Raw genomic sequence first — 25927 nt, forward strand, 5'->3', positions numbered from 1 at the left:
CTTTGGCCATATACCATCATCATGACTTCTAAAATGCACCCAAGTAAGATCCTGCTCAGTAGACTTTTTCAAACAAATATTTCCATGAAGGGAAAGCTAATCTTCACCGACTAGAGAATTTGGAAAAGAAAACCGGTTCTGGTACTTACATGGATTGGTTAAAGTTTCCAACAACACCAGGAGCCTCACCAGGCGTTGGGTAACGGAAACAGGGATTGTTGGCATTGCAGATAATCCCCTGAACCCAAGGAAGCGTTCCCGCAGAGGGCATGGCTTTATTTGGAAAGTGGCCTGTTTGAAGTCAAGAAGAAAAACACAGGGACACACGTTAATTCTTTGAAGTGGTGTCAGAACTCCACTCACGCAATACTTCATCCATGTGCCTCTCTCTCCCTGCACCCTAGAAAACAGCCTCCCCTGGAATCTTGAACTCGAAACCTGACATCAACCTGACATCTTAGCTCTTCTCAATGTATGTGGCATCACCTGCAGATCCCCAGTAAATACAATAGCAGAGAAATGGTGAGTGAAGGAAATCGGGCTCTGAAGGGCAAGGATCTGGCACACTATGAAGTGCTTGATCACCACCTCTGAGAGACAGAAAAGAGCCTTGAAGTGCCAAGTTCCTTTCACATTCCCAGGACAAAGACACCGAGACAGCAGCAGACCCACCTCAGAGTAGAACCAGCATTGCCATAATCCCAACCCAAGGCCCTTCGTTACACCTAGGACCTCCAGTGAAACCTTCATCTTCTAAATTTCCTCTGCTTCTCTCTTCAGTTTGCCAAATGTCTGTCAGTCCCATCTCCGCTGTCAACTCATAATCTCTTCAAGGGCACCTCAAAAGCATGCTGAGTTGATGGGTCAGTTGCCATCTGTGAAGCTACATTAGTTGTTTTGTCCCTTGTCAGGAAAATGAGATCCTATTTGCTAAGTCAGCTTCTCCCTCTCCTCTCCTTTCATTATGGGACTTTCTTGCAAACAAGTTTAATGGGTATGACTGGGCTGGGTCCCAGGCTTCAAAGGCGCAGGTTGGTGTGTGGCAGTCATCCATAGCGCTGCTCCGGAGGACACATACAGATCAGTGTGTTCTGGATCAGGAGTTCTTAGCCTGAGGGACTGCTCATGTTGGAACAGAAAGGCTATGGCTCCAACTTTCAACATATTCACACAGTTATCTGTGACACCCTCCCCCACACCTAGAATTGATAACCATTAACAACCACAGCTCCAGGTGGTGAACAACATGCATCTTTAGTCTTTGGGGTCAAACCAACTCGGATTCACTATTTCTATCTCTTTGCTCAAGTCACTGACCCATCTTGTAACCCTCAGTTTTCTCATATACAGCATGGTGCTAAAAATACACATGGTGAGACAAGTACCAGTGGCTCACGCCTATAATACCAGCAACACAGGAGGCTGAGATCTGAAGATTGTGGTTTGAACCCATCTCAAGCAGTAAAGTTCATGAGACCCTTATTTCCAATGTAACCAGCAAAAGACTGCAAGTAGAGCTGTGGCTTTTAAGTAATCAAGTGCTAGCCTTGATCACAACAGCTCAAAGACAGTGCCCAGACCCTGAGTTCTAGCCCCAGGATCAGCACACACACAAAAAAAGTACATGTACTAAGTATTACATAACTTCCAGTCAAAGCACTTTTGCAAAGGGCTTACTACCGGCCCGTTAGGACTTTGGAAACACCCTGGCAGTAAGCATTCCATAGCACTTCCTCTGCTATTGTCCAATTCAAAGTTTCCTTCTATCTCCCAACTACCATCTTACTCCCCAAGCAAGGATCTTGTTTTATTCATACAAGTCTGCTAACAGAGACTCCTCCAAAGTTAACATCAAAGCCAGACTTGCTACACTTAGAATATCAGTACTGAAGCCCTTCTATCCACTGTCCATGTTCCAACCAGAGACAACATCCAAAGCAAGGAAGAGACAAGAGCTGATCGCTGTGCCTTCTCTCAGCAGGGACTCTGGCCTACTGAACATTTACTCAGTTAATCTTTTTATCTTCCCGTTAACAGTTCAAGGAAAACCAAACAAGGCCCATTGCCTAATGAACTGTTCCTCATTCAAAGGAGATTTATGTAACCCAGCTAAATACCCCAAGGACCAAGAGATTGTCTTCTTTCAAATCCCAGAGATACTGTCTCTAGAGACCAGATGATATTGGTCAAAGGCAGTGCAGTAATAGGGGGTGAGGGCCAGGGGAAAAGATCCTTTCTTGTTCTTTGTGCCTCACTTTATTTGCAAACAAAAGCAGGATTAGGGGTATGCCAGGATGACAATCAGATACTATAATGGACTTCCAGGAGCTAGAGAAGTTACCAAGATGTTGATGGCTCTGAGTTGGATGAAGAAAGATTGATAAGGAAAAACACTATTGATTGACTGACTGATTGATTGACTGATTTGAGGTAGTACTGGACTTGAACATGGCCCCTGCACTTGCAAGGCAGGAACTCTACCAGATGGTTATTTAAGACAAGGCTTCATTTTGTGTTTGGGCTGGCCTCCACTTTAATCTTCCTATTAGTGTCTCCCAGTTTTAGTGGGATGACAAGTATACACACCTATGCACAGACACTGTGCTACCCCCAAAGCAGAGACATTAGTCACTATGCCAGCCTTTATTTGAAGTGAAATTTTACAAACTTTTTTTTTTGGCCTGGACTGACCTCACACTTCTCTTATTCTGATCTCCTGACTCCCAAGTAGCTAGGAAATCAATTTTATATACATATAAGGAGAAGAAAATGATAAAACAGCCAGGTACCAGTGGCTTACACTTGTAATCCTAGCTACTCAGGAGGCTGAGGTGTGAGGATTGAGGTTCAAAGACAGCCAGTATGAAAGTCTGTGATATTCTTATCTCCAATTAACCACCAGAAAACTGGAAGGGGCACTGTGGCTTAAGTGGTAGGGCAGTAGCTTTGAGAAAGTCCAAGGACAAGTGCTCAGACTCTGAGTTCAAGCCTCAGGACTTACCAAAAAAAAAAAAAAAAAAAGACATTCCCTCTAGGAGGCTCTTAAATCATTACTTTGTGAGCTGTAATTAAGGTTATTTTATTTTTGTGTGATTTAAAATGTATGAAATAGATGTCAGCTCTTTGTTATCATTCCTGTTACTTCCATTCTGTAGGACTCAAATGGTCTTCTGATTTCATGCTTTCTCAAAAAAAAAAATTAGAAACTTACCTTTTCTGGTTCTAATTATCTGTCATATCTCTTCCAGAGACCATCTTTTGAAAAGGTAACTTTAGGCATGTTCCCTGGCCTGAATTCCCCTTGTCAGCTGTGAGTGAATCTCTGATATGATCCATAGATACTCACATTCATGTTGTTCATACGGTGGATAGCTCAGCCGGACAGAGATCAAGATGAAGAAGATGAAGAGAGGCCAGGCCACTTCCAGCAGCAACTGACCCTGAGGAGAAAGAAGGAAGAGTCAAATATTCAAAGTTACACAGTGCCTAATGCCATTGGCTCTAGGAAATTTCATCTCACAATTGTTTGACTTCTTCAACCTCTCCTGCCATACCCTGAAATTCTTAATAACACTGAGCTGTTTGAAGTTCTCTCCCTGTAGCAGACCATTCTATATCTCAGGACTTCCTTAAGCCAGGTAGCCTCCCAGCCCGCTTCTTCACCTACTCAATCTTCTGAACTCACTCAGCCAGATATAATGTCTTTTATTTAGCCTCAGCAATATGCTTAAGTTCCATTACTGGGGGGGAAAAAAGAGGTTTTTAATGGTCATTCCATTCTAACATAGAGATCAAAATTTAACCTTTCTGTAATTGTTGCCACTGCAGAGTACTCTAGCTATTTAATTTTTTTTGTTTCATTTTATTTGTTTATCCATTGTCATTTAGTTTTTGCTGTTTTAAAATAATTAACTTTTAACTTCCAAAGACCTTTGGTGGGATTCCATAATACTCGTACTTGAATCTTCATTTTGGAAGGAAATGCCACAAGATATGAGCTGTGGTTATTCTGGAGTGATTAGAACATGAGTAACCTTTTTCTTTTTCTTTTTTTTTCTTTTTTTTTTTGCCAGTCCTGGGCTTGAGCTCAGGCTCTGAGCACTGTCCTTGGGCTTTCTCAAGGCTAGAGCTCTTCCACTTGAGCCTCAGCACCATTTCCGGTTTTTTTCTATGTATGTGTTACCGAGGAATTGAACCCTGGTCTTCGTGCATGCTAGGCAAACACTATACCACTAGGCCAAACTCCCAGCCCCCCTTTTTATTTTTTATAAAATTGTTTTCAGATATTTTTATACCGTGGATGTATTATTTCTCTAATGGAAGAGAAAAAAAAACACTGTTACCCTAAAACTATAAAAGGATACTTTGAATGGATAGCACAGCAGGAAAGCCAAAAGTTAGTAGTGACTCCTTCCTCAGAAAGAAAAAGGCTAAGAGTGGTGTCCCTAAGAATGAAGTGGGGGCTCGGTCTTTAAACATTTCAATAAATAATCCCAAGAGGCAAACACTGTAATCTCCATGTTTGCAAATCTTGCAAACCTTTTCTTTTCTTGGTTGGGGTAAGGTATAGAGGGGTAGAGGGGTTACAGTTATATTCCCCATAGTAGATGCATTACTCTGCACACATTGATACCCCTTTCTTATGTTTTTATCCCTCCACCCCCTCTTAATCATCTTGTTTTCCCTCCTTCCCTTTCCTATTTCAAATAAACAAATAAACGTATATATAATATACCGAGTTACAAAATCAGATCAAACCTTTTCTTTTTTCTTCATAGTAAAGCCTTTATTTTTGTGTTAATATTAAACTGACATATGTATATATATATGTAACCTGTTAAATTGATAGATATACATATATGTGCCTACATTTCAAGACATTCTATTCTGTACCTTAAATACATTCAACTTTCATCTTTCATTGCACTTCCAAAAAATAAAATGTTATTTCCCTTCTACCAAAAACAACTCTGTAAAAATGAACTTCTCTACCAGTTGAGCTGGAAGTCCCTCCTCTGAGTCTCCAAGTCCTCTGGTCCTTTATCAGGACCTGGCACACTAAACCCTATTTATTCATGAGCTTCTCCCCTAGTCACTTTCTTTTCCCTAAGCCTATCACATGAAAAGGACTTAAAAATCCATTTGTTGGATAAGAGAATGACTGAAATTTATAAAATAATCAAAATGGAAACATAAATCAATTAGGCCCTTTGGGAAAGAAGTTTGGCAATATGTACTCAAAAAGCCATGTTTATCCCCTTTGACCAAGTATTATTACTGGAAATTCATTCAAGGGAACCAAACTTAAAACATCAAAAAGCCATATATTTGAAACTTACTCATTCACAGATGCATTATAATTGCAAAACAATAGAAACAAGTTAATTGCTCAATGATCAGGAAATAATTAAATTATGGTCCATCTAACTGGGCAATATATTATGCAGTCATTATGAAAGTATTTATGAAACACAGACACCATTAACTGAAAATTCAGAACATAAAATTTTATGCATTCCAGGGTTACAGCTAGATAAAAAACCATTTATAGATCTTAACAAAGATAGGCATTAAACTCTTTTTTTTTTTGAAGTGGCACAACCATAAATGAATTCAGAAAAAAAAAACAATGAATCCTGAAAAAAAGTACAATTACATGAAGAATAGATGATCAACAGCCATCAAGCTTGATGCTCTGAAAACTATCCTTTTCACTGATAGCATAAACAGTAGTGACCATTTATTGATAGCTCAACATAGGCATATTTATATGGTTCCTTAGAATAATCCTGTCAGACAGAAACCATGATGATGTGAAAAGGCTAAGGCCCTAGGAAGAGTGAATCACACAACAAATTAGCTGCAAGGTTGAGGATAAAGGCCAGTATCTCACAAATCCAGAAACTACATTTAATACCAGAGGTATCTCTGGTGGGAAATACCCTGCCTCTGTGGTGAGGATCAATGCTGAGTTACATAGACAGAAGGTAAACTCTTAGCCTGTGGATTTATAATAGCCAAAACCAAATATCTACTGAATACTCAGGAATGTTCATAGCTCAATCCCAATGTTTAAGCCACAGAAGCCCTTCCAAGTGAATAGTATTACTAATATTTTAGAAGTGATGAAATAGGCATCACCACCTGTTAAGAAACAGCTGGGTGCCCGTGGCTCATGCCTGTAATCCTAATTACTCAGGAGGCTGAGATCTGAGGATCACAATTTAAAGCCAGCCCAGGCAGGAAAGTCTGTAAGACGCTGAGATCCAATTAACTGCCAGAAAGTACAGCTACAGTTCAAAGTGGTAGAGTGTTACGTGAACCTTGAGTTCAGGGCTAATATCTAGTCCCTGAGTTCAAGCCCCAAATCTGCTCTTGAATCTGTCAAAGCGCTGTGAAGGAAACATATTCCTTTTACAATATGCCTTTTATGTGGACCGTCGCACTTGCCAACACTCATCTGACCCAATGAGTCAAGTCTTTTGTCTCTGGACATCTCTGAAGGCCCATATTTAGGATTCTGTAGGACAGCAGATGCTCAAAATATGTTGGTAAATTGAAAAAAAGATGAGTAAGATCTTCCCGAGGCACTGACAACAATGAGCCATTTTTTTAGTAGCTGATGCCAGTATGTATACACAGAACGGGAAAAAAAGGCAAGGAGATTGATGATTTGATGATGATGGTGATGATGATGATGATGATGATGATGATGATGGTGACTAATGTAAAACACTTAGCAGACTGGGACCTAAGAGGACCTAGGTGACAGGAAGTGTTTTATATATATTAACCCACTAACTCATTTCATCTTCGAACAATCCAGTCAATACAATTATTATAATCTCCATTTTTAGAGATAAGGAAACTGAGGGTCAGAAAAGTTAACAAAGTACCAAGAATACAAGATTAGGAAGTAGCAAAGGTGAGACTGGAGGCCAATCTGACGTAAAAGCACCTGATCACAGCTCCCGTGCACCCCACTTCCTTAAGCCTTGCTGCTTACACTATGCCCAGAGTATATTCAATGCCCTAGTTTATGAATAAATGAGATCACCTTCCATGTTCAAGCCAGGACAAGTAAGGAGCTCATGTGAGACAAAATCCAATCATGCCCTTTTACCCTAGCCTGTACTTCTATTATCTTCCAAGCTCGGGAAGTGTCAAAGCTTCCAGAAATCTAACTTCTTGAGGAATTCCAATGCACTCACTATCAAAGATGTAAGTTTCCTCTCTATCTCTGAGCTTAGCACTTATCCTAACATGAGCCATCATAAATAGCACAGAAACGAAGCTGAGTTCTCTTTAGAATCTCCCACAGAAAATTTTCTAAGTCTTGTTTTGGCACACCACCCAAGCCCATGCCTGCCGGTCATGGAGTTGGGTTGTTGAGTAACACCATAGTCAAAAAGCAATTTCACAAGCAGGGTGCTGGTACTCTCACCTACAATCCTAGCTATTCCGGAGGCTCAGATCCAGAAGAGTGTGGGGTTCAAGGCCAGTTTGGGCAGGAAGTCTGCTAGACTCCATTTCCAAAACAACTAACAAGAAAGCAAGGCTGGAAGTGTGGCTCAACAGACAGAGTGCCAACCTTGCAAATATGAGATCCTGAGTTCAAACTCTACTACAGCAAAAAGTAATAATAATAACAAAAATAACAATAATGATAATAATATATTTTTCATCAAAATGAAAAATTCTTTCCTGAGTCTTGAAGTCCCACTTAGCATCCAGACCAATCTTCTTACATCTCAGCTATTACACAGATAATATGAGTTAACATCTATATCTATAGAGCAAGGTTTCTATTTTTTGGTCTGTCATGGGGCTTAAACGACAGGCCTGGGCGCTGTCCCTGAGCTCTATAGCTCAAGGCTACCACCCTACCCCTGGACCTGGGTGCTGACCCTGAGCTCTTCAGCTCAGGGCTACCGCCCTACCCCTGAAGCCACAATCCTACTTCCCGTTTTCTAGTGGTTAATTGGAGATGAGTCTCCCAGACTTTACTGCCAGGGCTGACTTTGAACTGAGATCCTCAGACCTCAGCCTCCTGAGTAGTAAAGATTACAGGCATGAGCCACTGTAGCCAGCTTATTATTGATATTTTGAGTCAGATACTGTTGTAGGACACTCTCCCTATGAAGTATAGAATGTTAAACAATAACCCACCCCCCCATCCATACACACTCAGGATCATAACAATACAAAGTGTCTAAAGACATTCTCAAATGTCCCCAGGTGGGTGTGGGAGATTGCCCCTAGTTCAGAATCACTGCTCTAAATGTATTTTGAGAATTAAATGCTATTCCATGTTAAAGGCTCATGATATTCTTATCAATATCATGTTACTCACTCAATGTGCATCAAACAATTTTGAGTTATTATTTAGAGCTGTTCCAAAACCTCCCCCACTATATATGATCATTGTCCACTTGAATTTTATGCCTAACTTTCACTGCTGGTCGCAGAAATTTGGGCAAAATTTAGTCACTCTGTGAATGTACTTAGCTACCTAGCCTATGGACTCAGTAATGGTATTCCTAAATCTCAAGACTTATCAATATTAATTTACGGTTGAGAGAGGGACAGGGCTATGTTTGAAGAACACAGAAAAGCAATGGAATAAAGTTTAGTCTTAAAAGGGGATTTTACTTTGGCTTTGATGAAAAATTTAGTTCTTCCTTGAAAAAAGTCAGTATTTCATAGCACTGAGTTATAGATGCTTGACATTTCAATAAGGCATGACAAAAGAATCAAAAATAATAAATATCAGAAACAAAAAAATAAAATATACTTTCTTTTTACATCCTAGACATGAATCTTGAAAAACCTTCCAAATGAACTAGAAAGCTTAAAGTTGAAAACATGGATAAAATGGTTACAACCAAGATAAATTATCCTAAATAATTGCCTTGCAATAGGAATAACCAGATAAATTAATACAATGTGGAAAAAAGAAATATATGGTTCATAGTAAGATCAGACACATAAGCAAATATATATATATATATACACACTAATTGAATGTCAAATATATAATCCTAAAACCACAGAACCTTAGAAGACAGATATTAATGAGAATGCTGTTCTTCTTAATGGAAACAGTATCTAAATTTCCCAGGCTAAAACTATATAGATTTAATACAAATTTCACCTTAAATAGTGATATGATACTTTTTAGAACCTCATAAAGTAGTAAGATTCAATGAGCAAAAGAAACTGTTAAAATTCTCAAAGAACATTGTTTTCCTTTCTTCCTTTTTTTTTCTTATTTATTTGTTTGTTTGTTTGTTTGTGTGCCGGTCCTGGGGCTTAACTCTGGGTCTGGGCTCTGTCCCGAAGCTTCTTTTGCTCAAGGCTGACACTGTACCCCTTTGAGCCACAGTACCACTTCCCACTTTTTTGAGTAGTTTATTGAAGATAAGAGTCTCACAGAGTTCTCTACCTTGACTAGCTTGATTGATCCATGATCCTCAGATATAGCCTCCTGGGTAGTTAGGATTATAGGTGTGAGCTACCAGTCCCTGGTATTCTGAGAGTATTCTGAGAGGCAATGACCTCTCTCATCTAAGAGACGTTTCACCAGACTAAGAGCAAGGCAATGAATACCTATCACATAACCAAATGAATAACTTCAAAATAGCTTCCTAAATATTTCATAAGAGTTCCAAAATAACTATCAAAGAAGTCACTATTTAACAAAGGCTGAAGGGATGATGTAATAAGAAGGTGAAAAAATTATTTTATGCCTATTTCTTTTTTTTTGTCAGTCCTGGGCCTTGAACTCAGGACCTGGGCACTGTCCTTGGGCTTTCTCAAGGCTAGAGCTCTACCACTTGAGCCAAAGCACCATTTCTTTTTTCTATGTATGTGGTACCAAGGAATCGAACCCGGGTCTTTGTGCATGCTAGGCAAGCACTCCATCACTAGGCTAACCTCCCAGCCCAGTATGTCTATTTCTAATACAACACACTTAATCAGGTGTAGATACAACAAAATCATAAAATCAAATCAGACCAATGCCAAAAAAAGGAAAATTTGTTTTAGAAACAGACCCATCCTCCTGGAATTATAAAGCTTAGCGCATCTGTGATGGTTTTTTACATCAAGGTCTGCCTTAGGAAGGCCAGCTGGTCATATACTTCAAGAGACATCTGACTTTGGACCAGTAATCCTACACCTGAGATGCTAACATAAGGGAAAAAATACAAAAGTAAGAAAGGCTAATATGTATAAAAATCTTTTTAGGAACACACTTGTGATAGAAAACTGCATGTTGGCAACTGGGTTTCAACTTATAAAATAAAAACTGCACTGATAGATTTTAAAGCTATCAGGAAAGTCAATAACACCTTGCCAGGGTAGATTTGGAGCTAAAGATCCAACACCCATCTTATTGACTCACTAACAATAACTGTCTTCAAATGTGAAACAGGATTGAACTTCACAACTCTCAGAATAAGTATAAAAATGGAGATACAGTGAGTATAAATGTACTTTCAAAATTATCAGACATAGCCCATATATCAGCAATAATTATTAATATTTATATTATTGTTACTAAGATGGTTTGGAGATATGAGAGCATACATACCAAATAGTGTTAAATAAAATAATAAAGCAGAGCATGATATGCCATATACATACATACATACATACATGTATGTGTGTGTGTGTGTATATATAGAGAGAGAGAGAAAGAGAAAAAGAAAGAAAGAAATGTTATGATTATTATTTTTCTTCCAAGACTCATTCAAGTTCCCTCAATGCCAAGAATCACAAGACTGACCTTAATGACCATAACTGGACTACCTTAGGAACTTGTTTTGGCCATAAAGTGAAACTCATCTGCCCTTCCCTAGCTGCAAGGCACTATATGGTCTGACCCTTCCTGTTCCCTGTCCATCTCCACCCCCTCACCCAGTCTTCCCCCATGGCTTCTTTATATTCCTGAATCCAATCTTTCAGCCTAGAACACAATGTTCAAAAGGTCTGAACTCCTGATCTTTACCTAGCTAAGGTTTAAATGGCCATGTCCTCCATTTTAAATGAATTCCTTACCATATCTGATAGTTTGCTTTCTTCAAAACATCTATCAAAGTTTGCAATTACTCTAGGTGGAGAGAGGGGAGGGCAGTGGAGAGAATACTGGTCCTAGAGCTTAAATTTAGGTTCTGGGTTCCATTCTTGTCCCTGATCTTCTGTGCTCAAAGCTAGCACTCTACTACTTGAACCATACCTTCACTACTGGCTTTTTGGTGGTTAATTAGAAATAAGTCTCATGGATTTTTCTGGCTGGCTGGCTGGCTTCAGACCCTGATCCTAAGATCTCAACGTTCCTGAGTAGTTAGGAATATAGGCATAAACCATCAGCACCCACCCAGCTATATTTTTTTTAATGTATGTACTACATTATTTCATATCTGCTTCTCTGAACATACTCTAAGCTTTGGAAGGGCAAGAGATGGTGTCTGTCTGATTTGGCTCTAAACAGCCAGCTAACACCCCACAAGTAATCCACTTACAACAGAAAGAAATACATGTTCAGAAGAAATATCAAATGGCATTTTATTCTAGCTTTCTTCATTCTATCAAAAGAGAAAAACTAAAGAGATAGGGAAATCAATATTTCCTAAGCCACAGTGTCCAAACTGCCACAGAGTCAGGACCAGAGACAAAGAAGAAAGGTGACACTGAAGCTGGAAGTGAAGATGCAGTTTCCATCCACTCAGTAACATTCTCTTATACCTCAGAAATTTACATTAATGACTCAGAGTTTATTCTTTTGTGATTAAAGAGTACTCTAGCTGGGCATACCTGTAATCCTAGCTACTCAGGAGGCTGAGATCTGAGGATCATGGTTCAAAGCCAGGGCACAAAAGGCTGTGAGACTCTTATTTCCAATTACCAGAAAACCAGAAGTGGAGCTGAACAGTCTCCTTGAGCTTCATGAACAGCTTAGGGACAGCGCCCACCAGAGTTCAAGCCCCAGCACAGACAAAAAAAAAGCTGGGGGGAGGAGGAGAAGGGGACACCAATAGAAGTATCTATTTTCCAGACATGTGGCTAATCAGATCTAAGTGCAAATAAATGAACGGTAAAGGCAAAAGAAAAGAAGGCATTGATCCACACTGTCCCATCTGTCCCATGGAGACCTCAGCCTCTAGATCAACCTAAAAACCAAAGGAAGATCCAAGAACCTCTGAAATCCCTCGGGCTTCCTGTCCCAAACCCTGTTTGTGCTGAAGGACTGTCGCCCACACAAGCTAAACTGGTACTTTGGACCCAAACTGAGCTTTGTACCCAACTGTTGCAACTCAACTCAATGTATTCTTTGCCCAACAGAAACAGTAGAAAACTAACTCTCGGAGAGTTCCTAAGAATCTGCAGCCGATGGACCAACAATGCACTTACTGCTGCTTATCTGACAAATTCTTATTGAGTATGTCCCAAGTGCCAGGGTATGAGCTGGGTTCCTGGCCAAATGTTTGCATGCTAGACTCTCAAGAGAAGGGAAATCATAAACTTCTATGCATTGTAAGAGCTACTACAAAGCAGTCAACTTTCCCTCCGTCTTAGGGAGAGTTGGTTCTACCCAAGCTAACAAAATAGCACTCAAGCCAGGTGGACAAGAAAGAAGATGCAAGACAAGAATGGCAGATTCAAGAACATAAAATCTTGATTGTAGATTAAGCATTGCTTGCTTAACAAAAGAGCAGGAGAGGATGCACTGCAGGGCCATCCAAGTTCTGCTGCAACTTTCATGACTAACTCTCTCCAGGCTCCTGCTTCCCCTAGCCTCCATTACATCAACTCCTAAGAGGTCCACCAGGTCTCTGGCCATTTCAGCCTGCTGGCTTCAAATTAATCACCTTTCAGATTCAGCAAAATAGATTTCCTTTAGAAATCAGAAAGGCAGAGGAGAGGTAGAATTATTTTTTTAAGTATTTCGTATCAGGAGATTGTATCTCTGCTTCCTTCTTAGACAAGAATTATGGCCACAAATTGCCTTTGACTAAACTTGCCTCTCTCTCTAATCCCCACCCTTTAAAATGCAGAATCAAAACTAAGCAAGAACCAACAAGCTCCAATCCAGTGCAGACCAGCCTGGGCTGGATGATCCAAGCTCACATCCTGTTCCAGGACAGTGTACTCCAGATTGTTTTCCTGGCTAAGCACAGAAAAAAAAAAAGAAAAAAAAAAGGCTTCCTTGCCACTTCCTCCTCCTCCTCCTCAGGGCTGGGCACTTCTGTGAAGCTACAAGAAACAATCATCAGAAGAGGAAGAAAAGGCACTGAAATGGAATGGAATGAGATCTCAGCCTTTGATCTCAGCTCAGTGGCTGCTTGACTGACCTTGGGGAAATCCCTCCCAAGCTTTGTGCCTCAGCTTCCCCAAAGCTAAGATCAAAAGATTAAACTAGACTACCCCCTGAGCTCCTCCTTTCATTGTTGTGATGATGGGATACTTTCCATGGCTCACTCACTAGTGAACACACCATAGCCAAGACAATCTCCCATCTACAAAGTTACCACCACTAGGCTGAGAAGAGGCAAATGATATGAACCACACAGTAGTTAAGCAATTGAGGATGAGGAGAGGAAGCATAGACCATTTAGGAACACCAGGGATTCGAAACAATTAAAAGGGGTAAGGTGTTAAGGCAAAGAAGTCATAAACTTCAAGATTTGGGATAGAAGACAGAAAATAATAATGACCACAGGAAAAAATAATAATGGGACTACTAAAATGCAATCTGACATGGTAATATTGTTTCAACACTGGAGTCAGACTGTGAATTTGAATCCGACATCTGCTTCCTTGCAGTGGGAACCTCTGGTAAATTACATAATATCTCTGTGCATCAAATTCCTCAGTTATAACAAGATGGAGAAAAAGTACTTTATGGCTATAACCTTCTTGGTTGGTGAGAGTGGGGGCTTTGTAGTAATAGACTAACCTCACTTGCCCAAAGCCCTGAGTCTCATCCCCAACACTACAAAAAATTAATCAATCCACTTTGTGTCTGATACATTTAAATGTTGTGTGTGTTCTAATAAAATATTACATGTCATATCTTTACTAAGACAGATAGGATGCATAGATTCTAGTCTGTGTTCTCTCACTAGGAACCCCAGAATTCAGGTTCCCTATCTGTAACATGAGGTGCTGAACAAAGTCAATGTACCTCAAAATCAAAGCAGTATACATAATTTTTAAAAATCCTGTGTTTCAGTTCAATGGCAATCTAAACAAATTCTGATAAGGCTATCTGAGATTTTCTGAAGGCTAACTTTAGTACCAAGTTCTGGCACAGACTTCAAAGTTCAGGTTTTCATTTGTATATACAATTCTGTTGGCACCAAGGTAATTGCAGCAAGCTAATGAGAAAAAAAGCAGACACAAATTTTGTGAAAAATGGGACTGGACCAAATAATGCCAAATGACATCAAATAAAAATTATTCTAGGAAAAATATAGATGAAGCACTGAATCATTAGCACCAAGTAATACATACCAGCTAGACTCAAAAGATAGGTCCTATATCATGTACTATTCATCTTCCACATTATAAATTGAGTCTCAGATATACAATATTAGTTGTCACACCTCTGGTGGCAATTCAAATGCTACAGCTTCACATTTTTTGCATTTAATTTCTAAATCTATATGGATTAGAAAGTTATAGCATAGCTATGGTACTGCATAAGGAGTATGCATATTAACAAATGACACTATAATATAAAGAAATTTAGTGAACACAAAGTACCCTGACATTTTTGTTCTTTTAAAAGAAAAGAAGATCCAAGCACTAATCTACTCTGGGGAACAATCAAATGAATTATCTTGAAGCTTCTTCATAATTTCAGAACAATGATTATTAAGACAGCCAAGTAGGGATGCAAGCTTGGAATTCAGGAAAAATCAAGGCAGGAAAGAGATTCAGATAGCAATTATAGGCAGGTGTCATTAAGCCCAGAGAACTAGACAAGATCACCAAGAAAGAGTGAAATCAAAAGCTGACACCCAAGCTTCAGCCTGAAGCCTTACACCCTCCGATCCTCCATGGAAATTGCCATTTCTATGAGCATTGAAGGCAACCTCAGGATTTCCATGCCGACACTGGCTCAGGTCTCGTTTCTTATATTCCCCTAGGCACACAGTCAAATCTAAAGGAGGAAGTCCAAACTGACACAGAGAGTTGCAGGCACTGATCTATAAGAGCAGAGCCAGTAACTCAACTGACTCCCAGGAACATGGGATTGTGCTCCCACTGCTGCAGTGGAAGGAAACAGTGAGATGATCAGAACTCATTCCTGGGTTCCTTTAGTACAAATTAAGCTAATATTTCTGCCAGATGTAAATTTCCCTCAGTGCTAAGCCATAAAGACACATCAGGATTGCCCAGTTCAGTGTCCACTATGTCAGCTCCATCCTCCACCCCCAACTCAACACCATAGAGAAAGCATGACCAAACCCTCCAGAACCCCTGCACTTACTGTTTGCCTTCTTCTGAAAGTCAGGTTCTTCCATAGCAGCAACCTCAACTGAGGCCAGCAAGCCATGTTACCTCTTCTGGCACCCACAGTGACCTGCGTGTGGCTTGGGAGCCCTGGAGGCAGTGGCTATGGCTGGTCATTAACTGGAAGATAAGCAGAAGAGAGAGAGAGAGAGAGAGGTCAATCATTACTACAAAGCCTATACCAATGAGAGCTGTGGTTTCAGCCCTATCAGCTGAGAGACCTCCAACACACTAGTCAGCATCATAACCATCACAACAATCATGACAGGATGGTTCCTGCTCAATCAGCTAAGTTGTGCACCCAACCTGTGAGGTCTCTGAACAATGGAGCTTCAGAAGGAGTTCCAGCATCAGATGTTATGAGGCTAAACATATTCATTCTACTGGTGTGATCATCCAGGAATGAAAAGCACACTCATGAAAGCAAATGTGAGTGAATGAACACCTTAAGTAACCACTCTTTGTGTGTGTGTGTGTGTGTGTGTGTGTGTGTGTGTGTGTGTGTGTGTATCAGTTTTGGGGCTTGAACTCAGGGCCTGGGCCCTGTCCTTGAGCTTTCTCAAGGTTAGGACTGTACCACTTGAGCCACAGCCCCACTTCCAGCTTTTACTGTGTATGTGGTACCGAGGAATTGAAGCCAGGGCTTGCTAGACAAAACACTCTACCACTAGGTCACAGTCCCCACCCTAAGTAACCACTCATTTAGGATGGAAATAGCACACTGGAATTCCAGGGACCTGCTTTCCTTCTCTAAAAGAATGTATGCCTTTCCACAAAATTTTAGTAGCATTTATAAATTCTGCCTCAAGCCTAGAGTGACTTATACTGTTCCCTAAAAATTCTAGGCAGACACATTTGCATGTGGTCCCAGACCTACATCCTTCAAACTGATAAGATACACAGCACCATCGATCAAGCAGTTTTCCAGTCTGAAAACCTTCAGCATGTGTTAGTTAGATGGCTGTGAGTAAGCACCAAAGAAACGCCAGCATCACCTGGTTTTCTGGTGATTAAAGACAGCCTAAGTGTTGAGCCTCTGTGGAAAGAAAACAGTAGCCCACAGAGTTCAGTCTCGTCAAGCAGGCACAGAACAACATCTGTTCAAGTGACAGGTTCCCATGGTCAGCACATATGCAGCATGCTTCTGGCCTCACTTCACCTGCACCTGAACACATGGCCTAGAACTTCCTGTCAGATGTCACAGGGGACTCCCTGGGAAGAGTGAACAGGAGATACAACATTCTGTGTGTCCCATATGCACAAATGACAGCTGTACTTATTTAATGCTGGCATAACTCCAAGAAGTTAGGCTACAGTTAAAGCTAAGGAAAAGGCAGGAAAGAAAAAAAGTAGAAGAAAAGGATATCTAGGTAAAAATCAGGCTGCATTGGTAATTGGCAGTTGAACCCTCATCGGGAGGATCGAAAGGACTCCATTACTATGGCTCACAGTGGCCTTCTAGTACAAATACTACAGCACACTGGGCACAGGAAACAACAAATTCTGTATCCCTTATGGATACAAAAGGAAAAGTACAGGGCCCAGGCACTGCCTGAGTTTTTAAAAAGTGAGGGAGGGGCTTAAAAATCACTGAGATTCAAAGGAAACTGCAATATAAAGGTCGAGCCCTGGTAGGATTTTACCTATCTCCTGCCCCTCAGGGAGTTACCAAGTTCTAGCAACGAAAAGAGATGAGAGGAGATTTTCAGTGTCCACAAGAATGAAGTATCATGGTATATACTTACTTAGACATTAGCAATCCAGTAAACCAGTATCAATTCCCCTGAGGCAGTCAAGCCTTAAGACCTATAAAAGACACAGCCTTCCCCACACCTATCCCTAAAATTCTCTTTCCAGAAGACCGAAGTCAGCCTTACCAACCCATTTTCAGCCCCTTGTTATTGGATATCAATGGGACTCATAGCCCTAAAATGACATTGAGAGAAGCATGCTGTGGCAAGTTGATCCCAAGTTGTGTTGAGAGTAGGCTTGCAGTTTTAGAAACATTGACCTCAAGAACTTGCTGGATGGGGCCGGGAGTGTAACTTAGTGGTAGAGTGCTCACCTAACATGCACAAAGCCTTGGGTTCAATTCCTTAGTACCATATGCACAGAAAAGGCCAGAAGCAACACTGTGATTTGAGCAAAAAGTGGCCAAGGACAGAGTCCAGGCCGAAGCTCAAGCACCAGGACTGGCATAAAGAAAAGAGAAGACAAGAAAAGTAAAGGAAAGGACAGGACAGGAAGGAGGAGGAGAAGGAGGAGGAGGAGGAAAAAGAAGAAGAGGAAGAGGAGAGGAAGAGGAGGAGAAAGAAAGAAAGAACTTGCCGGGTTATTAAAGCTACTCTCTGGGAATCACTTAGTTGACTGATAAGGTACATGAATCTTTTCAGGTCCCCAAGGCAGCTCTGAGGAACTGGAACACAATATGCTATTGGAAATGGGAAAGCAACCTAGCAGAAATGCCTAGACATGCATTAGCTCCAGCTTCCTCATCAAGCGGCCCTGGCCAAGGCTTTTATGTTCTCTGAGCATCCATTTCCTCATGAGAAGATGGGGGTAACAATGCCTCCCTTATATATACTCTAGGGATTACAGAGTAATAAAAATTCTCGGGCTGGGATATAGCTCAGTGGCAAAGCGCTTGCCTAGCAAGTGCAACATCCTGGGATCGATCCCCAGTGCCCCCCCCCCCAAAAAAAGAAAAGATAAAAAAACCCCACAATCTAAGTGCCAAAGAAATACAAGTTCCCTTCCCCTGACTTATATGTCTCCACATTATCAGTGCCAGCTAGCAGAGAAATAGTTATATTCTATCCTAACAGAACCTCCCATTACTGCTAGCAACCCCATTGAATTTCTGGAAAGGTAAATGGATAAAACAACAAAACCTACTTTACTTAGTGTTTGGGTGCCCACGGCCAAAACCAAGTACCAAACTGACTCCATGAAACGTGAACAAAGATGTTACAGAAAGAGAAGATGCCCTCTCCAAAGAGTCCAACATTATAGGAAATAGAAAGACCAGAAGAATTTTCTTGGAGAGTATTTTACTCCAAAGGTGAGTTTCAGGGTCTCTAAACATGGATTCATACAGCAGTGTCCCCAAGGAGACATACACAAGCTTTCCACCCTTATTCTTCCAGCCCATCTTGGCATTTCCAGGTTTCCTACATAATTAATTACACACACACACACACACACACACACACACACACACACACACACACCGTCTCAGAATGTAGCAATCAATGCTAGGAAGAAGTTGATCCAAAGGGAAGGATTTAGCAATGACTAAATGGTCCTGTCCAGGTAAATAAAGCCAAAAGGACATTTCCACATCAGTTTTCCAACTGTACAATCAAAAAAGGAAGGAAGGAGGGCTGGGAGTGCAGTCTAGTGGTAGAGTGCTCACCTAGCATGCACTAAGCCCTGGGTTTGATCCCTCAGTACCACATACACAGAAAAAAAGCCAAAAGTGGTGCTGTGGCTCTGAGAGGTAAAGCTCTAGCCTTGAGAAAACTCAACGACAGTGTCTAGGCCCTAAGTTCAAGCCCCAGGACTGGCAACAAAAAAAAAAAAGGAAGGAAGGAAAGAAGGAGGGAGGGAGGGAAAGAAAAGAAAATAGGCCACACCTATAATCCTAGCCACTCAGGAGGCTGAGAACTGAGGATCATGGCTCAAAGTCAGCCCAGGCACAAAAATCCATGAGACTTTTAGCTCCAATTAACCACCAGAAAACCAGAAGTGGGGCTGTGGCTCAACATGGTAGAGTAGTCCAAAGCTCAAGGACAGAACCCAGGCAAAGGTCAAGCCCCATGACCAAAAAAGAAAGGAAGGAAGGAAGGAACGAACGAAGGAAGGAACGAAGGAAGGAAGGAAGGAAGGAAAGAGAAAAAGGAATAGTCATATGTGTACTGCATTTCTCAATCCTTGAAAATGTAGCACAGTCATTGCTGCCCTTCTACACATTTCCAGTTACTGTCTGGAAAGATCCCATGCCAGTCAGTAGGCGCTTTTCATCTGATTCCTAACACCCACAGCGGCCACTCCACTGGCCTCCCTGCTCCAGTCTAACCCCTGCTCCTATTTATTTGACAAAGAGCCCTCAGAATGATTCAACCAAACCAAATGCCCAAATATGCTACTTCCCAGCCCTTTGCATGCCTCCACCTACCCTGCCCCAACCTTCCCCAAATCTTCCCTGGTCCCACCCTGGCTCTTCAGTTGACACACCTCTCTCCACCTGTTCTGCAATGCCCTGGAGAAGGACTCATGGACTAGGAACGCACCCTCTTCCCTTCTACCACTGACTGTCCCCTGGTCCTGAGTTCTTTCTACAGCGCTGTCAGCCTTGTTCATTCCTCCTCCACCACAAGTCTGCTGCATGTTCAGGATTCCCTTACTAATCACTTTCCCTGCCAATCACCTGTCTAGCAGCGCTCCCTAAATGCTCCCAACAACTTCCGCTTTTCCTTGTGTCCCTCCTTCTGAGTCTGGCCAGTGATGTTTCTGGCTCCTTTCCTCACTGTTTTCCTTGCCATGTAAAATGAATCAGGGGATATGTATGTGTGTGCTTCATTAACTTTCAAAAAAAAAAAGATGAACATGAGAAATAATGTCTCAGAACTCATGGTGGTACTATTCCTGGGCCTCTGTTAACTGAGTTTTAAAGCTTGATTAACTGATTCTGGCAAATTGTCTCCCGAGAAGGAACACTGCTTGAAGCAAGCTCCTGCCTCACTGGAGAGGGTCACCAAGGAATGCTAAGCTTCCCAGGGGACTCTTCGGGCATCTTGGGAAAACATAAATGAATCTAAGTCTGCTTCAGAAAAACATCAGGCTTAACTATGGATCAAGCAGCGCTCCCATGCCACTGGACCCATAAGCTGAGCTTTCTGTCAATCCTCATCCTCAACACTGAGGCATTGACTCTCTAGGTCTTGTCATCAGTCACCAAGGTAGGCCCCCTCCCCCCGGCCTCCCTCCATAAAATCTGGTGTTTTGCACATCTCAACTTTGCTTTAATCAGCATCAAATCCTGGAGGAAGTGTCTGAACTGTTTCAAATTTTTCACTGCAGATATCACTGGTATTTTTAAGCTATTCATACCTATAGAATATGAAGTTTGAGCCTTCCTAAATAAGTGAAAATGTTTACTAGTCACAGAGAGATGCAAGTTAAAGCCACAAGGAGATATCACTCCATAACCACTACATGTGAAAGTTAAAACATGCTAGAAAGTGTGGGGCAATCGGAACTCATCATAGAGATCCTGAAAATGGAAAATGGAAAAGCCAGTTTGGCAAAGTTTGGTAGTATCTTATTAAGCTATAACCATGTTGCCTCATGATCCCATCCCCAAAGCAATGACAGCTCATGTGCATACAGACTTTTGTACACATTCGTAGAGGCCTTACACAGACTAGCCCCAAACAGGAAGCAATCCAAACAGCCATCAGCAGAAGAAGCTATAAAAGTAGAATATTACTTTGCAACAATAAGGAATGAATTACTGATACAGGTGATGTGGATAAAACTCAAGAACCTATGGCAAAAGAAATTAGCCAGATGTAGAAAAGAAAAAAGACCCAAAATATAGTGTCTGATTTCATTTATTTTTTTTCCAGTCCTGGGCTTGAGCTCAGGGCCTGAGCACTGTCCTTGGACTTTCTCAAGGCTAGAGCTCTACCACTTGAGCTCAGCACCATTTCTGGCTTTTTTTCTATACATGTGGTGCCGAGGAATCGAACCCGGGTCTTCATGCATGCTAGGCAAGCTCTTTAACCACTAGGCCAAACTCCCGGCCCCTCTGATTTCATTTATATAACACTCGAGAAAAGGTAAAGCAATAGAAACTTGGTCAATGGTTGGGGAGTAGCTATAGAAGTTACTGGGTACATCTGCAAAAACTCATCAAACTATATACTTCAAAGGGATGTTTTACCATATGTAAATCAGATATCAATAATCCTGACACCAAAACAACCTGCCTTCTATTATGACAACTAACATACCCAACAAGTCAAATTAAGCTGGGAAGATTTAAGAACTGCATAATAGAAAGACTGCCTGAGTCCTTTAGATTAGATACAGTAAATACTCATCACTATTTATTAATTCCACAGACAACAACTGCAGCCTTCACACTTCCAGCCTCCTATGAGCCACAGCAAATATTTATTGAGCCCCTATCAGATGCTGTATACTGTTCCAGACACTGGAGATTCAGCAGGGAACAAGAGAGGCAAAGTTCTGTTTGTATAGGGCTTCTAGCAAAGAGGTGAAAAAAATAGACAAAGTTGGAAAGGAATTCTTTTCTGATAAAGCATCTTTACAACAAATGGATAACCACATGTTACCCACAAAGGTGACACTGAAGCCACTGCCAGGACTACAAATCCTTTCCACTTTTCACCAAACCAAAACCTGACCTGCCAGATGGAGTTGATGATGCAGGCAAAAGAAATAAGAAAAAGAAAATAGCTTCACAGAAAGCATGGTGGGAAGAGAAAATGATGTCCTCTGTGTCCCTGTATTCTCCTCACTCCCTTCCTAATCCAGACATGTTTCCCTTTTGTACTTGACATATCATTTCCAAAAAGAGATCAAAGAAGGAACAAAAGAACATAAAATACAAGGGACATGACAGAAAGACATGGTAAAAAGACAAGGTAGAAGATTTCCTTCAATCTGGTGTCCCTAAAAGAAAAACAGGAAGTCCTTTAGCTACTTCTGCCTTTCAGCAACTTTCAGGCATTGCTGAACACCATGAAATGTAGTAAGGGGGTCCAGGAGTATGGCCTAGTGGTAGAGAACTTGCCTAGCATGCACAAAGACCCAGGTTCAATTCCTCAGTACCACAGAAAAAAGCCAGAAATAATGTTGTGGCTCAAGTGGTAGAGCTCTTGAGAAAGCCCAAAGACAGTGCTCAGGCCCTGAGTTCATGCCCCAGGACTAGCAAAAAGAAAGAAAGGAAGGAAGGAAAGGAGGAAGGGAGGGAGGGAGGAAAAGAGGGAGGGAAGGAAGGAAAAAAGAAAAGGAAGGAAAACAGTTACAGAAAATGTGCATGCGTTCACACTGCTGCCAGAAACTCTTGCTGTAAGTAACAAAAGGTAAAGTGGGACCTGTTCCTGCCTGCAAAAACACTACACTACTAGCGCGCCCAGTCAAACCACGTGCCTTAGCCAGAGCAGGCTCCTCAAGAGCAAAGTCTCCAAGCATGACCACCACAGAGAGTTCCTGGTGTCACTGGAGCAGAGAAACCCTTCTTTTTTCCATTGGTTTGCTCTATTTGTAGACACAGTTGTATCTAGAGATTGTTGGAGATCTACTCCCACCACACTCTTCACAAATCTCACAAGCAAGGAGGCTGAAGAGCCCCAGTAACAAATGACTTATCTAAAAATTTAGGGCTGGCTCTCAGGTTGCTCAAGAAATTATTACATGACTCTTCCCAATATGCCATTTCTCCTATGAATAAGCAATTATATTGCTCCCGAGTTCTGTCCAAACAGTTCATATATCTTGAATGTGCAGCCAGCAACTAATTGGCTTTTTTTCCCCCACAATAGTGATTATATGGGGTATTCCCTCTAAACTTTGACTAAACAAATAAATGTGTTTCTCTTATCTAGCATGTAAGTATTCTGCTTTGCTAGGACAAATTTCTACATCATTACCAGCAATGAGATATACAGGAAATTTTTCACAACAATTTATTATCTCTCATAATGAAATTGCTTGTACATGTCCTTTTTTATTTTTTATTTTTTGGTCAAATATGGGGCTCGAATTCAAGGCCTGGGTTCTGTCCCTGGGCTGGATCTTTTGCTCAAGGCTAGTGCTCTACTACCTTGAGCCATAGACTACCTTGAGCCACAGACTACCTTGAGCCACAGACTCCCTTGAACTTCGGTGCCACTTCCACTTTTTGAGTGGTTAACTGAAGAATCTCATGGGGACTTTTCTGCTTGAGCTGGCTTCAAACCACAACCCTCAGATCTCAGCTTCCTGAGTAGACTAGGATTATGGGCATAAACCACAGGTACCTAGCAGTAGATGTTTTATTCTTAATTGAGGAAAAATGGACAGATTAAAACTCTGCACATTCATGGTGTGTTAGATGTGTTATATCAATGAACAGCTTGCCAAAAACAAAAACAAAAGAACAACAAAAAAAAACCCTACAAACTGGAGGCAGATTTAACTATATCAGACAGGAATGGAAAAGGTGTTGGTGCTAAAACTCAACTAATCGACCATTTGTGAGTAGTCGATGTAGGTGCAAGAGTCATGAGATTTCCAAATCTCACCTCCAGAAAGATGCATGAGGACCTGTAATCTTAGAATATGGGATTTGTAAGCCCAACAAAGCTCTCTTGCTTTGCAAAAGACTTGTTCTCTTACTGTCTCTGGGTGTGTCTCTGGATCTGTAGTCTGGGAAAAGCCTAATGAGTTCACTACAGGACAGAAGACCTGACTAGAACAGGCTCTCAGCATCCAGAATTGAAGGCAGGATGTGGCTGCTATTTGGTAGGAGGGGATTCTGAGTCACCCATATTTTCCCTGGGGCTGATCCATTAGCAATCTGGTAAGCCTGAAGCTAATTTGATTGTTTTGATTTAACTTCACTGGTGTCCAGATGCTAATAGGTTATATCCATAAGGCTGACCTTGCTAATGTCCATTAAATCCCACTCCAATTCCAATGCAAGAGTTCTTCATTAAAGAGGATCACAGACAGGGGCTGGGAGCATAGCCTAGTGGTTGAGTGCTCGCCTAGCATCCACGAAGCCATGGGTTCGATTCCTTGATACCACATACTCAGAAAAAGCTGGAAGTCTCAAAGTGGCAGAGAAATAGCCTTGAGAAAAAAGTGTCCAAGGACAGTGCCCAGGCTCTGACTTCAAGGTTCAAGACTGGCAAAAAAAAAAAAAATTCACAGACAGCCACAGGCTGGTTCACTGAAACCTCTGAAATTGTGTCTGTACTTAAACTGTAGTATTTTAAACACTTATCATTAAGAAGACAAAGGAGGTAAGAAATCTCTCAAGGAAAAAAAAAAATCAAGAAAAAAAATGAAGTCATTTTAGCATTACAGAAGAATTTCTTCATTATAGAAGAAGCCCTGGTAACACATTATTACCTATTTAAAAATATATTGATCCAGTGAGTTTTACTAATTCCAGGAATCTATAACTGAGGGAATAAAATAAACAAATGTATCATACATACTTGATTATTAATAAAAAATAAGATTACAGATAAATACATACTCTTTTACATCCTGGAAAATTTCTTAGAAAAAAAATTATTTCCCAATAGTCAATTTTTAAGGTGATGCCTAGTAAATGAATCCACAAAACATAAAAAAAGAAATCAATGCAAGTGGTACAAATCTATAATTAGCCTTGGAAAAGCGTAATTCCTCATGCTATCAACAATTCCATTTTAAAGGATATCCTAGAAATTTAGATCTATTCCAACCATGTCACCCATACATGGATAACCAATGACTTTATCCATCACTCTAATCATTTCATTTGCTACTAGGTAAATGGTTGGCGGACTTCTAAAACTCTGAGCAGCCCTTCTAGAAGCAGATTTGTTCTGAACCCAAGTCCTTTGTATCACTGTGGTAAGGTTATGGAGAGATTCTAACAAAAAATGTTAGTAATATCCCCTCTTCTGCTGATTTCTGCTAAACAAACTCAGGGACTCCTTTAAAGGAAGGCTTCAGTAAAATCAACTATTTTGCTTTCTCCCTGGCCCATAGGTATGTAGCACCTAGGAAAATGGATCTTTCTCTTAGGCAAGAAACTTGTTAGTATTATATGCCATAGAAAAACAAATCCAAGTTTTCAACCATAAACATATAATAAGAGGAAGTTGAAAAGAAGCATTCATGAATACCCTCTGAACAGGAAAACAAGCAAGTCCCCATTCTGCAATCCTTGGTTTACAGAAAATCTTTGATTGTGATGATATAATGCTCCCTATTGTTGTAGGAGTGTTTTTCCAAGAGAAAAAAAAAAATGGCTCACAGATAGTACCAGCCATAAACACTTGGTTTTGCTTACATCTCTTAAAGGTCTTCTGACACAATCTTTTCTAAGTCTATATGCTCAAAAGATTTGGGGGATGGACAAACCCAAATCTTTCACTATCCTTCCTTTCCTCTGGGCCTATTCTACTACATAGCAAACTCTCCAACTCCTTTTGTTTTCTTAGATTAGCATAGGTTAATTGTAAGAAGGGATTTCACTGTGATAGCATGCATGCACACAATGTACTTTAATCAAACTCACTTTCTCTACTATTCTGTCTTATGCTCCCTCTACATCTTCCTCTTGAAAATAATATTTAAGTGGTATTCTATTTTCTTGAATTAACTGGTACAATAG

The 25927-nt window shown here is 40.8% G+C and overlaps 1 protein-coding gene across 2 annotated transcripts in view; it reads right to left on the reverse strand.

The window, feature by feature from the left end:
* Positions 1 to 25927, reverse strand: part of Abca1 (ATP binding cassette subfamily A member 1) — a 125023-nt gene that overhangs the window by 85668 nt on the left and 13428 nt on the right. For both annotated transcript variants that reach the window (XM_090330362.1, XM_090330363.1), the window contains exons 2-4: positions 15500 to 15642; positions 3347 to 3440; positions 150 to 291 (exon numbers count right to left, since the gene is read on the reverse strand). In XM_090330362.1, coding sequence (XP_090186488.1) covers positions 150 to 291; positions 3347 to 3440; positions 15500 to 15565 — 302 coding nt within the window. In that variant the 5' untranslated portion in view covers positions 15566 to 15642. The remainder of the gene's footprint in view (positions 1 to 149; positions 292 to 3346; positions 3441 to 15499; positions 15643 to 25927) is intronic.

The sequence above is a fragment of the Megascapheus bottae genome, chromosome 3, assembly GCF_031878675.1.
Source record: "Megascapheus bottae isolate mThoBot1 chromosome 3, mThoBot2.hap1, whole genome shotgun sequence".
Lineage (NCBI taxonomy): Eukaryota > Metazoa > Chordata > Mammalia > Rodentia > Geomyidae > Megascapheus > Megascapheus bottae.